The sequence below is a fragment of the Meleagris gallopavo genome, chromosome 20 (genome assembly GCF_905368555.1).
Source record: "Meleagris gallopavo chromosome 20, MGAL_WU_HG_1.1, whole genome shotgun sequence".
Lineage (NCBI taxonomy): Eukaryota > Metazoa > Chordata > Aves > Galliformes > Phasianidae > Meleagris > Meleagris gallopavo.
Genome location: NC_139423.1, coordinates 3,178,898 through 3,191,969, shown reverse-complemented (window position 1 = coordinate 3,191,969; position 13,072 = coordinate 3,178,898). Strand labels below are relative to the sequence as shown.

Genomic DNA, 13,072 nt, shown 5'->3' with positions numbered 1-13,072 from the left:
TGCCAGTTTTCTGGACATTTTTTCTAACTACGTGCAGTTGATTTTTTGTTTATTTGTTTGTTTTGCTTTTTTTTTTTTTTTTTTTGCTTTAATATTCACTTTCTTATAATGCAGCCTAACAATGTAGAAAGATGTCATATTACTGTTTAGCTGTAAAATCTTCAGTTTTGTAAAGACCTGTAGGGAGGAGACCTTTGCTTCAGCAGCTGAAGATGTTACTCAGAAGTCCACAATCTCTAGTGCTTTAGTCTTTGTTTTCTGTAGCTCAAGGAAAGTTTCTTTTTTACTTGTATTTTTTTGGCATGTGATGGGGTGGAGGTGGGCTTCTTTGAGTAGAATTCGATCACATATTTTGTTTTGAAAAAAAAAAATTGTGTGTTTTGGCAGCTAGAAAAAGCTACGTTGCTGATGTCTGTGAGCCACTTGTTCATGATTACTAGAGCAAAAAAGGGGAATCCTTTAATTCAGGTGACTGAATTGGGTTGAGAGGCCACACAACCCTCTTCCCTGATCTGGTATGTGGAAGGTGGATGTGATGTCTAATTGCTTCCCTGTTCCAAGGAAAATATAAAGGTTGTTTATGTTTTTCTTGCTACTTTCTGGAAAGTCACCTAGAGTCAGCTGCAAATGAAGGAAAACTGGAAAAATAGAACAGTATGTGATTGGTTTTCTTGGTGTTTGGGTGATATTAAAATTTCAGATCTAGGTAAGACGATTAATTGGTGGACCCTAGAAGAGGAGCACAATTGCTCCTTGTTTGTGCTCCTGGAAGTAATAAATCTTGATTGCAGTGACGTGGTTTCATCACTTTTGTTAACTCATTATGCTTGCATCTCGAGTATTTGGTAAACGGAACCCAGTTGCTGTTAGTAACACCCTCCTTAGTTTACTTGAGTGCAGCACTCAGATTAATTGAGATGAGCAGCAGAATGGACATAATAACATGCTTATTAATTTTTTTCCTCATATTTGTTGTTTTTTTCCTTCCCCCCAGTTGTGATTATTTTTATACCTCTGATGGCTTGAAGCTGTACTTTTATTGCTTCTTTATGTAATTTAACACATACAGTTTGGTTGTAAATTCTATGTAAAATTCAGTCTCCTGGACGTTATCACTGATGTGTTGCATAGCTGTAATTGGATTTCATGTCTAATAACTGTAGCATAAAATGCCATTCTGTAAGTGTTAGAAACTTCATGTTTTTATATGGTTTTTTTCTGATGTTTGGCATGAAACACAAAACAAAATGTTGCTCATCAGAAGCCGTACACGTGAATGTGACAAACTTAACCTGTTCCTGGTAAGCTGCTTACCTAATTTTTATTTTCATCCTCGCGCTTCAAACTTGAATTCCCTGGATGTATCAAAGAGTGCTTGGTGTTGCTCTTGTCACTTATCAAGCCCTCTGTTAATCAGGTAATTCTCAGCTTTCTGCTCTAAAGCATAGAACAGCCCTGGTGCCTGCATTATTCTGATGCCGTGGATCAGCCAGAGCTGCTGCTGGCTTTCAGAGCATTTCCACTGGTTGTCAGTCATCAGCAGGACTGCCATGTCTATCTTGAGATGCTTTACAAATGCATGGACTTGTTATTCCAAGAAAGAAGAATGATCAAAGATAAATGAGAATAAAGTCCCTTAGTTGAGCACTGGTGGACGTGTAACTCGTGAAGCTCAGAGCCTGCCTGAAACTGTGTGACTGGCAGCCACTTCTGTCCCTGTCACTTTTGTTATGTGTCTGGATGAGTGGCTTTGAGCTAAATGCTCAAGAAAGCCCTTTTTGTTCTCTGGTTGCTCGAACTGAAGTTATTGACAGATTTTGCTATCTGTATTAACATGTTTGGACTAGGCTGCCTTACAGTCCTGGGGGGGGCAGAGGTATTTGAATGTAATTGGTGTAGTTCATGCTGTGCCCCAAAACATTACGTGATTCTTGTACAATATTCTCATAACTATTTTCTTCTATCCCATATGAATAGTCATTAGTCTTAATGCTTTTCAAATAACAGCTTTGAAACGTGCCTTTGTTTCTCATAATGATTCCAGTCCCTGACTTTGGAGATATGTCTGGGCAGATTACCTTGCTGATGTTTGTGGGCCACTTGTTCATGATTACTAGAGCAAATTATTTGTATGGGAAAAGAATAAAAGCTCAGCAGTTAATAGCAACTGCAGATCATATTTTTAGATATTTATTGTGGCCTGCGTTGTTAGTGTTTGGCCTGGAACTGGGATGATCTTCCTTCTAGTTCCCATCCTCACCCTTGGGCAGTGAAACATCTCGGGGGAAGTTGTAACCTCAGAAACTGAGACTGTAGGCAAAACTGGCAACTGTTTATAAAAAGGAGCTTTGGGTAGTCATTCTTTTCATTATCAGTCCTTTTAACAGAGATGTAAAATATGCTTTTCTTGAGTTTCTACTTGATGTTTTGGTTATAATTGCCTTTTAAAATTTATTATTCCTAGTGTTTTTCATGCAGAGTGTTTTTGCTTTGATTTCAAGATTTACGCCAGAGATTCTAAGACAGTTTTCTCACTCATGTGAAGTGAATTTTTTTCTCATGGAATCCAGTAGTAGGATCTGAAATGAATTGTGCCACGTGCAGTTCTGGTTTATATGAAATCAGTCCCACACATTTTCTTTGAGGCATCGTTGTCTGTCTGCAGCAATGCCAGTCTCACGAAGGAGAGAACATGATGCATGCAGTGAGAATTTCTGGACTTAAAAGGTTTTTAGCTTTCAGTCATCCTTTGAAACATGTCAAATTTGTAAAGATTTAGATGATATATTTGCTGTCTCCTACTTAAATTTTAAAGGCAATATAGAAGAGCAAGTGAGATCTGCTATTTTATTCTTTATTTTTTAAATCCAAAGCTCTTGAACTGCAGTTTGTCTGTGTTTTTGAGTTGGATGCTGTGTGTTACCAGCTCAGTCTTTTTAATATGGGTCATGCAGCTACTTTTGCAATATAGAGAAAACATTCTTTCGAGCTAAATGACAAGAAGTCATTAAAATTTTATGTTCTGATGCATTTTTGTGAATTTCTACATTTGGAATTGTAGCACTCTTAAATGAAACATTTCTGACTGTACAGTGTGTGTCAGGGCCAAAAACTTGTATTTTAGTGTGGTTTCTATATGATTTCACATCTTTTGTTTTGTACTGTATTTGTGGTTTTGTAGGCTTTAGACTATTATTTATAGGGTTTTTTATTTAATTGGGTGGGGATAAATACTAAACAAACAAGAGAATCCTAGTTTACTTGAATTTCTGGTTTGCTTGTGAAAGGACGTTATTAAAATTTCTCTTGATGACAGCATAGTATAAACTTTCTAGCTAATAAGGTGTGTCATATATAGGAACATGAAACTTCCTAGGTGTTCTCAATATGTCAGTGGTGAGACTGAAAGTGTTCTCATGCTAAATTCTCCCAAAAACTCATTGAATCAATGAGCTCAAAAGTCCCAGCTGTATCTGTTAAATGGCACCCGCATTGCCATCATATAACTGTAAAAAGGTGCGTGTAAGGTTGGTAGCACTGGCATCTTGGAAGAGCAAGAAGAGGAAGCCAAGGGCAAGGAGTGTGGAAGAACTCTGCACTTAAACTTGCAATACAGTAGTGCTTATTTTGGAAGGATTCCAGCCAGGAAGGCGTTATTTTTGGTCTGCCTACATTCTTATGTGCCTTTACCTATTCACAGTGAATTGACTGAAACGATCCCTCTCCCATTTTTTAAACTGTGGAAACAATGAAAGCAGCATTTAAACTCATGATGCTGATGAAATAGATAAACAATGGCTAATTCAGAGGTGTAATATTGGTGGGTCAGTGTGAGTGATCCAGATATTGAATCCATGTGTTACTCTCAGAATAAACAGAGAAGAGTGGGGAAAAAAAACTCAACTTGTCAAGAACCATCATTTATTTCTTCTATCAATTACTTTCAGAGTAAAGGCAGAAAAATATATAAAAAAATAAGAAACATTTATGTTTGTACTCAAAATTACTTTTAGTGATGTGGAATTGAGATGGGATTTAGGATGTCCTGGAATGGAAAATTTTTTAACTTAAATTGAAAATTTAGGATGTCACTGTGGAAATTGGAATGACTTTTTTACCGTTTCAGTCAAAGAGGGCAGACACTGTGCTGCTGGTATCCAAAAAGACCCTGGCAAGGGAAATATTTTGTGTACTATTAGTGCTGAATGGTAAGCATACTGCTTAAATAGGAAATGTTGATTATTTCAGCATGGAAAGAATGTCACTGTATGCACAACTTCCATCATTCCCTCAGCTTCTGGTGTATATATCATTAATTTGGTTAGAGGGAATATGTGCTCTTTGATAGTACCAGATTCAGTGGTGTGTCAGAAAATGCCCATGTGTTGGCTGGTATTGATAAGACAGTAGGTTTGTTTGACAGTATGGAGAATGGTGCTTCCTGGTTGTTGTATACCAATGTTAGTGTACTTTAAAAAGAAAAAAAAAGTCTGAAAAACTCTACATACAATGGAAAAGGAACATCTTTTGCTTGTCCAGTTCCATCGTTCCACTTAAGAATAAAAAAAAAAAACATTAAATAAAACCAATACTGATTTCAAGAGTGTTCTATAATGAGGTTTAAGTTACACATTTAAGTAGTCTCAGAAAAGTGTATTCTAGAGCATCTTAAACCTGCTTACATGCTCTATTTTTAATATCTTCTGTGTTTTCATATTCCAGAGTAAGTTATTTGATACTGACTTGCAGCTGCCTCGGTTTTTGGAGGAGGACACATCAGGAAGTCAGGCTCCTGAAATGTGCTAATCTATCCTGAAGTGGTAGTTAATTGTGAGGCTTTTGGCAAGCATCCAGGTACTTTTCATCACAGGTACAGGAAGAAATGAAAAAAGATCTATCTGTCTTAGGTGGACTCCTAGAATCTAGAGAACACCCAAACCTGAAAGGCTGGTTATGGAAGAATTTCTTTTCTCTAACACCCAGGTGAACTTTAAAAATGATATATGATACTGATACTGAAAATCGTATTTCAAAAAGTTGTAATGGGAATGTCATCATAATGGTTTTCAAATTAGCAAGAAGGTATTAAAAATATTTTTTTCTTCTAGAGAGATTAAATGAAATGGCTGAAGCTGTAGCAGGAAACGTCCCTCCCCCAGTGCAACTGGGAAATAGTACAAATGCTAAGCAGGGAATAAATGACAATGAATTGCTTCTAGCTTTTTCACTGCAGGGTTTATCTCAATATTGCACAACCTTAGCCTAAAGGTTGGGGTTTCTCTGGTGATTTTTCTTTTCTGACATGCAGTGTTATGAATTTGCAAAATTTTTATACTCCTTCAGAGCAAGTAATTCACTCACTCGGTAGGATTCCTTCATAAACCTGTTTCTTCGTGTCCTTAAACTGCAATTTGCTACTGCTGAAGTTAAAGGAAGAGCAGTTAGCTGTAACTTGTATGAAGGTCTCTGTTTAGCTCTCATGTGGCCTTGGGCATGAGTGTGTAGGTTAATTTCTGAAACATTCAGTGCTCTGTGCTTCAGCACTGAAGCAAAGGTAGATCACTGCTGTCGTAGGTCAGCTGTAGTTCTTTCGCTGTAGCCAGGTAGGGGTTCTTACAAATTGTGCATTTTTATGGCTGCATTACATAATGATGTTGAGATAGACTGGCCAAAATCCAGATCTGTCTGCTTCCCCGCTGGCCCTCTGCCATCCTCAGAAGCTTGCTCCAATTTTAGGGTTGTAGCACTTGGGCAGACCTGCCATTAGTTTATTGAAGCAGATGCCTGGGAAATGAGCATTAACGTCCATTTCTTTAAATACTATATTTAAGTAATATGAGTGGTATCAAACAGCGAGTCTTCAGCAGAGATGTAGTTAAAATGCAGTTCTTTAGGGCAACATCCACCTTAACCAACAATCCCTTCTGTTCTGCCTGAGAGCCAGTCTTTGCATTACATACTTTCCACCCTCAGCAGCAAGGCAGACAACAATCTCCTCTGCAGCCCAGCTGTGATTCATGGCTAGAGCAGGTCTTTCCTGTGTGCTGACTGAGATAGGTCCATGGAAAAAAATATCACGTGGTCATATAATTAAAGACTCTCTTAATTCATTACGTAGCGAGAGACTGAACTGAGATTGCAACCAGACAGACACACTTCTCCATAGTCACAGGTTAGAAAAAGCCCATTTGGTCTGTGGATATGCATATATATATGTATAGCCTTATATACGTGGTCAGCATTAAGAATTGTGAGAAACTTATGGCAGCTTAAGATGCTCCAGCTGTTAAATTCAACCATATTGTGTGAGCATGCCTGACTTGTGATACTTTCCCCTCCTCTGGCAGACTCCTAACTAGGTCAGACTTGGGTGCAGGGCTGGGAGAAGAGAGGCCACCTGTTGACAGTTTTTAGGCACTTGTCCTACAGGATGCAGTAATAGAGTGTTTCCCAGGATGCTTGAGAACCCTCACTGCAGAACGTACTCTGGATGAAGTAATTCTTTAAGCGTAAATTCTCAAGTACACAGTTTGTATAGAAAACAAGAGAACAAATCATAGATGTTTGGCAGAGCTTGAAGCAAATATTTATTTCTGATAATGAGCCTAACCTAAAATTACCTATGTTTATATCAGTTGATAAATTAAATATCAGCAGAAGAGCCATAATAAAGTTCTGATTAGGGAGTTCCCATTGCTAAAAGAGGTTAGAGTGCCATATGTGTCTTAAATCTGAAATTCTTCACAGTGAAAACTCAGAATTCTTTTTTTCTCTTCATCTGTTTTTCTTTTTTGGCACATTAACGATAAGTATAGGTATGTAAAACATGGGAAGTTGACATACTGTAGATATGGCTTGTTTACACTTCTCTATGCCTGAGGCTCACAAAGAAGGTGAACCTACAGATGACAGATACTACTTCAAGGAGTTAGTTTTGCTGAAGAAAAATCTGAATAAAATTATTACTCAAAACTCATTTTAAAGTTGAAATATTTTTGCTACGTTTTATCATTCTGGGGCCCCCAGCACAGGAAGGACGTGGAGCTCTTAGAGTGGGTCCAGAGGAGGGCACTAAGATGATCAGAGGGCTGGAGCAGCTCTCCTATGAGGAAAGGTTTGAGGGAACTGGGCTTGTTTAGCTTGGAGAAGAGAAGGTTCTGGGGAGACCTCATTGCGACCTTCCAGAACTTGAAGGGAGCCTATAAACGGGAGGGGGAACAGCTGTTTGTGAGGGTGGGTAGTGATAGGACAAGGGGAATGGTTTTAAACTGAGATGAGGAGGTTTATGTTGGATATGAGGAGGAAGTTTTTCACCCAGAGGGTGGTGAGGCACTGGAACAGGTTGCCCAAGGAGGCTGTTTATGCCCCATCCCTGCAGGCATTCAAGACCAGGCTGGATGTGGCTCTGGGCAGCCTGGGCTGCTGGTTGGTGACCTGCACACAGCAGGGGGTTGGAACTGGATGAGCATTGTGCTCCTTTTCAACCGAGGCCATTCTATGATATTCCAGTATGTTAATTATAGTTTGAAAATGTTTCTCTGCATAAACCACCCATAGCAGTGCAAGCCTTATATCGAAAGGGTAACATTGGCTTAATCTGTTTTAAGAGGAACGTAATTCTAGTTTTCAACTAAATTTAATCAGTTCTTAACTTGAGATTCAGCGCATGCATCTGTTCTAAATGAACTGGAGTTGACGTGGAATTTTGTAATTTTCTCGTGTAGACAAGACCTAAGGCTAAAGAACAGGTTTTTGTTGTTGTTTGTTTAATTGCTGTATTTGTATGTTTTATATGATAAACACTGCAATATGTAAAAACCATGACAAGTTAAAGTAATATTCGACTTCTGATGGCATCTGTTATAGCTTAGGTATGTGTATACTTTAAAGTACCTTTAAGAAGCAATGAGAATGGGCTTAGTTACCTATGACCTTTCACTATCCAGTAACTTCCATGAGTTTTCATCCCTATTTGTTTAGTGTTAATCATCTGAACCTGAAAGGTGCTAAGCATCTGATTGTTTAAAAAGCGAAGTATCTGTGCAGCCTGTCTCTAGGAGGAGAGAAAATCTGCCTGCAATGCTTTGAAGCCCGGAGTTGTTTCTTTATTTTCATAAGGCTTGAGCAAAGGGCTGTGTTGCAACCTGCAGTTATGTTGTTAGGTAAGGCAGGGTGGAGCGTAACAGGTGCTTATTAATACCTCTAGGCTACAGGTAAAGGTGACTGTATTTTCTTGAGTGTTCACAGAACTAAACAGGTGGATATTGTTTTAATAATTGGGTTGAGAGTGGACACTACTTATTCTCTGTCTTTAATGGCAAACTTTTAATACAGAACTATGAAAGAAATGGTAACTTTCAAAATTAAGTACCTCTTCAGGTCTTGTCCATGCTCTGTCTCCCAGCACCCTACTTTTAAATAGCAGCTAAATAGCATGTTATTTAATTTCGAAAATGAATTAATCTCTGCTTTTTCTAAAGCAACAACAGTTTCTTCTGGATTTTTTTCTTGTAAAGATTTTTTTCGCGTGTACTTTTTGGTGGAATTGATTTCAGGTGTGAGTTGGGTGTGATTTTTTTTTTTAAATCTGAAGATTTGAAACAATGGAGAGCAGAACAGTACAACACCATGACCATGCTGAGGACTGAAGAGGTGGTTATCTGATTAATTGAATTGCACAACAGATACAAAATGAAGAAGCTGACTGCAGAGCTTTAAACATCATTGTTGCACACTGTATCAAGCAAAGCTCTGCAGTAACATGGATGTGAACATTTTAAATCAGAGAAAAACAAATTTTAAGCTGGTATTCTGTGTTAGACTGAAGATGTAAAGTTGTGTATGTGAGATACTGCAAACACAGAGCCTACCATACTGTGGGTTAGGAAGGTCATTTGTAAGAGATCTTGATTACAGTGAGCTAAGCAGTACAGATGTTTTGCCTTTACTGCTCTTCCATGGCTGTTTTGGAGGAGGCCTTAAAGATGATCCAGTCCAACCACTTGCCATGGGCAGGGGCACCTTCCTCTAGACCAGGTTTTCCACAGCAGTATTTGTTTTTACTGTTGTTGTAGTATTTGTGTTTACTTAACTGCAAGATAATTCACTTTGGTTTCCTTTTTTCCTCCACCTTCTAAATGTCCACTTCTGTTCCCTTTCTGTGCGTTGTCCGTCTTTGCTCTCCAGGCTTCCAGTCATGCTTTCTTTTGCAGCAGCAGTGCTTCGAGTCCCAGCCACAGGAGCAGAACATCAAGTCCCAAGCACTGCTGCAGGATAATGGGGGAGGCCTGAGCTGCTCACAGTAATAGTGTTCTTCTGCCTTGCACTTCCTTAGTTTCTGTTGTCTGTGTCTCTGCAGCATCACCTCTGTCTTGGAGAACGCAGATCCTGCTACTAACTGGTATTGTCCCTACCATTTGGAATGTTGATGTCCGAAATTGAAAAGCACATGTCTTTATTTTCATACAAACAATACAGTGCAGTGGGCTGCTTGTGGGCCCTTCTTCCACTTTTTGTTCAGTGTGCAGAGAGATGAGAGCACACAGCTGTCTGAAGCAGCTGCAGCAATCACCTTGTGCTGAAGGAAATTTGCAGCAGCTTTGCAAAATTGCCCTTGGCATCTCTTTTAGTGTTCCTGTAGAACCAGCTAATTCCATTTATTTTGTTTTTTTCATCAGTTGACGTAGCATTTTTTCAAAACAAGCTAGTCAACATTTTTAAACTTTTTTATTGTAGTTTCTGTCAGACCTGAGAGGTGCTAAAATGCCCATCCATCTTTGCTCTATCATTGTTCCTGAATGGGAATTTCTTCCTGTTGAGTGCTTGTGGTTTTAATAGTCACATCTTGCCTGCACCCCCCTGGTTACTGCTTTACTTTCTCTCATTAGGTCAAAATGAATTTAAATATTTTAACGTTTTCCTACTCCATTTATGATGCATCTTCTTTGATTAAGATAGCAGTCGTACAGTGATGTACTGTGCATTGACATTTAATTATTTAGAGATTGTATCTACTCAGGTATGTCCAGGCACAGTTTGCTAATGAAATTCAGTCCTAGTTCAATGGCATTACCTTGAGACAGACATTTTCTGGAGAAAAAAGATGCATTTGATAAATTTGATACAAGAAAGAGATTATGAGAGAATTTTATTTTTTTTTTCCCCTAAAGGCTGTAGTTTTGTTTGTTTGTTTTTACTGGCATTATTCTCTTAGTAAAGATGTGCCATCTAGAGAGGGATGTATTCAAATTGTATTTCTGGATTTGCAGATAGGAAGGAGCCTTGCTTACATGAGATGTTTGTTAAACTGGCAGTGTGTTGCTAGGACTGTATAAGGGAACACTTCAAGTTTTTGAAAGCTCTCCTATCTGTGAAAGCAGCTTTCGTTGACTTACACGTTGACTTACAGCTTTGATGGCTGCATAAACATGGAAGTAGGAGTTTCATTCTATTTGTTTTTCCAACCTTATTTTTGTTGCTTAAAATAACAGCACCCATGCCTTTACAATAAGATCCTGGGATTTTTATTTGCCTGCACTTCTGTTTGGCTATTCTGTTTTCTCTATTACCCCATTTAAGGTTTAAAGAAAGCAAAATGTATCACAAAGATGTTATGTTGATGTGGCTTTTAGGTCTTTTTTGGCAAAAACATGCTCATTCTGAAGTCATTCAGGTTACCCATTAAATCAGGAAACGCTGTTGAACACATTCCTTTTTAAAAGCTGTTGCATTCAACTAGCATAGCTTAACAGTCTGGGGTTTAGTTTAGTTTCTGTTAAATTTTGCCACGTGTTACAGAGTCCTACTCTGTCCCCACCACCCCAAGTAAGCCTGAATGAGAAATAAAAGGCAGTTTGCTCTCGAATTTCTTTCTACCAGGGCCTTATGAGATGGCATGTGTATATATGGGGATTAGGATTATTCTGAATGCTTCCTAAGGATATTTTGAAGTGCAGTGTATGACTCTAAATTGTTGTTTAAGATGCATATTTCTCTCCAGCTTTTTTCCTTACAGTCTAATGAAAACTTACGTGTTGGTGAACGTGATACGATTAACATGACTGATAGGAAAGAGTACTTGCAAATTTTATTTTTGGCACTCAGTTTTCCTTCATCAAAAGCTGTTGGCTTTGCATTAAATCATTATTTACTGCTGAGAGGCATGTAGGCTTCACAATTTGGATATGTAAGCAGAAATGTGAGTAAAGCCCCCGTTTGCATTTCTAGCTTACACTACAGTTTAACGCAAATTCTGACTTCATGCTCTGTGCAGTTTGGCAGTGCTGGCATCTTCAACAGCATATCAAGACTGAAGCACTTGAAGTTTTTGCTATAACACTAACTCTGGAATTTGTAAATCTTTAATAATATTCTACAGTGCTTTTACTTAAGTAACTCCCTTGCCTTAATCCTCATTGAATTTTATGCGAGTGGCGTAAAAAATAAAATACTAGTTGCAAGGAAATAAGATGTTAAAATAAGAATTATTTCTAATCAATGTGAATAGTAGCATGTATTAAAAGCCATGCTTATCTTTCTTTCAGAACACGATTCACTCTGTCTTTTCTTTATTGACCACTTAGTACCCGTAAACTTTTCTTCTGGTTCACTCTGTGATCCTAATTGTTGCTTTTGTGCACTTTTGTGTTTCACAGTTGTTCCTGTCATTTTGAAAGCTCTGACATATGATGAGAAGAGGGGGTCATGCAGTGTGGGTTCCAACGTGAGAGATGCAGCGTGCTATCTGTCCTGGGCCTTTGCTCGTGCTTATGATCCCTCAGAACTGATACCATTTATTAACCAGATTTCAAGGTAAGTTGCCACAATGATAAACTGAGCTACTTCCAGTTAATTTTTGAAATCTGCTCAGATTTAAGGAGGAAGTAGATGTTAACAGAGTAATCTAATGCTGTATCTTCTAGGGCTAATAATCACAGAGCTAATTCTCCATCTTTAAGGTATTTAAAATAAGATACTGGCCACCAGTGATAGGGAAAATGTCTTCATGCTTAAAAAGTTTCTGGTGTATCCCACATGATGTGAATTAAATTCATTCATCTCTAGAAATTATTCTCCAAGGAATGGATTTTATTTTTTAATATCAGCAGCTCAGACACTTTTGTTTCTAATGGAAGAGTTTTTATCAGCAATCAGTCAGTATTACTGTAATAAATAAATTCAGACTGTACAGTGATTATTTTTTTTTAGGTCCTGGGAACTTCATCCTATTTCTAGGTCTTGCTTCCAGATTGCTGACAGAATTGTTTCAATCACATTGAAACTACCTTGTTTGGGGATATGGGACTGCTTACTTCGCTCAGCAGGTGTCCACAGAAAATGAGACTTATTCTTTCTTCTTTAAAACCTGTTTTGAAAGCTTTCTGGAATGGTCTGTAGGGCCTACAATGTCCATTTTTATTTCTTTATCCTAGTGCACCTTCCTCTTGCTGGTCTCTGCCTTCGTCCTTATGTTCCTGCTTTCCTTTTCACTCAGGGTCACAGGACACTGGTGGCACTTGCCCTTGGCATTTTTTTGAAACTTAGATAAAATCTTTCTGTCTAAGCATCTGCTGTCACATTTCTTGAGGCCAAATGCTGTTTTTCTTTCTTCTTTTTTTTTTTCCCAAGCTGTCATGTCTTTTCTCCAAACTGAAGAGGGAAAAAGTGTCTGATAAAATAGCATTGTGGTATTTTAATGCATTTCATCCATAGCAGACTAGAGACTCAAGGAGAGGCGTAATATGAAGCTATGTGAGAACATGAGGCCATCCACTGCTTCTCGTTGATTATCAGAAAGAGAAGTTGGGACTCTCGGAAATACCTGTTTCAGTTAAGCGTGCTAGAAATAGCTACACTTGCCATAGTGAGTTATTAAGGAAATAATTATTTTCAAGGCTCAAACTGATTTCATTGTAAGTTATGTATGAACTTGTTAACATAAAGGTGTTCTTGCACAATAGTGATCACATCTTGGTTTGCTATTAATCTAATCAGCTTTTTTTTAAATCTAACCAGGACAGATGATGGTAGTGATGGAGACGTAATGACAGGAGGAGCAGAATGTTACCACATG

General features: G+C 38.2%; 1 protein-coding gene across 2 annotated transcripts in view; it reads left to right on the top strand.

Annotated features, from left to right (window-relative positions):
• The window catches only part of TBCD (tubulin folding cofactor D), a 108,564-nt gene that overhangs the window by 36,144 nt on the left and 59,348 nt on the right, over window positions 1-13,072 (top strand). For both annotated transcript variants that reach the window (XM_003211411.4, XM_085240256.1), the window contains one exon: window positions 11,655-11,811. In XM_003211411.4, coding sequence (XP_003211459.3) covers window positions 11,655-11,811 — 157 coding nt within the window. The remainder of the gene's footprint in view (window positions 1-11,654; window positions 11,812-13,072) is intronic.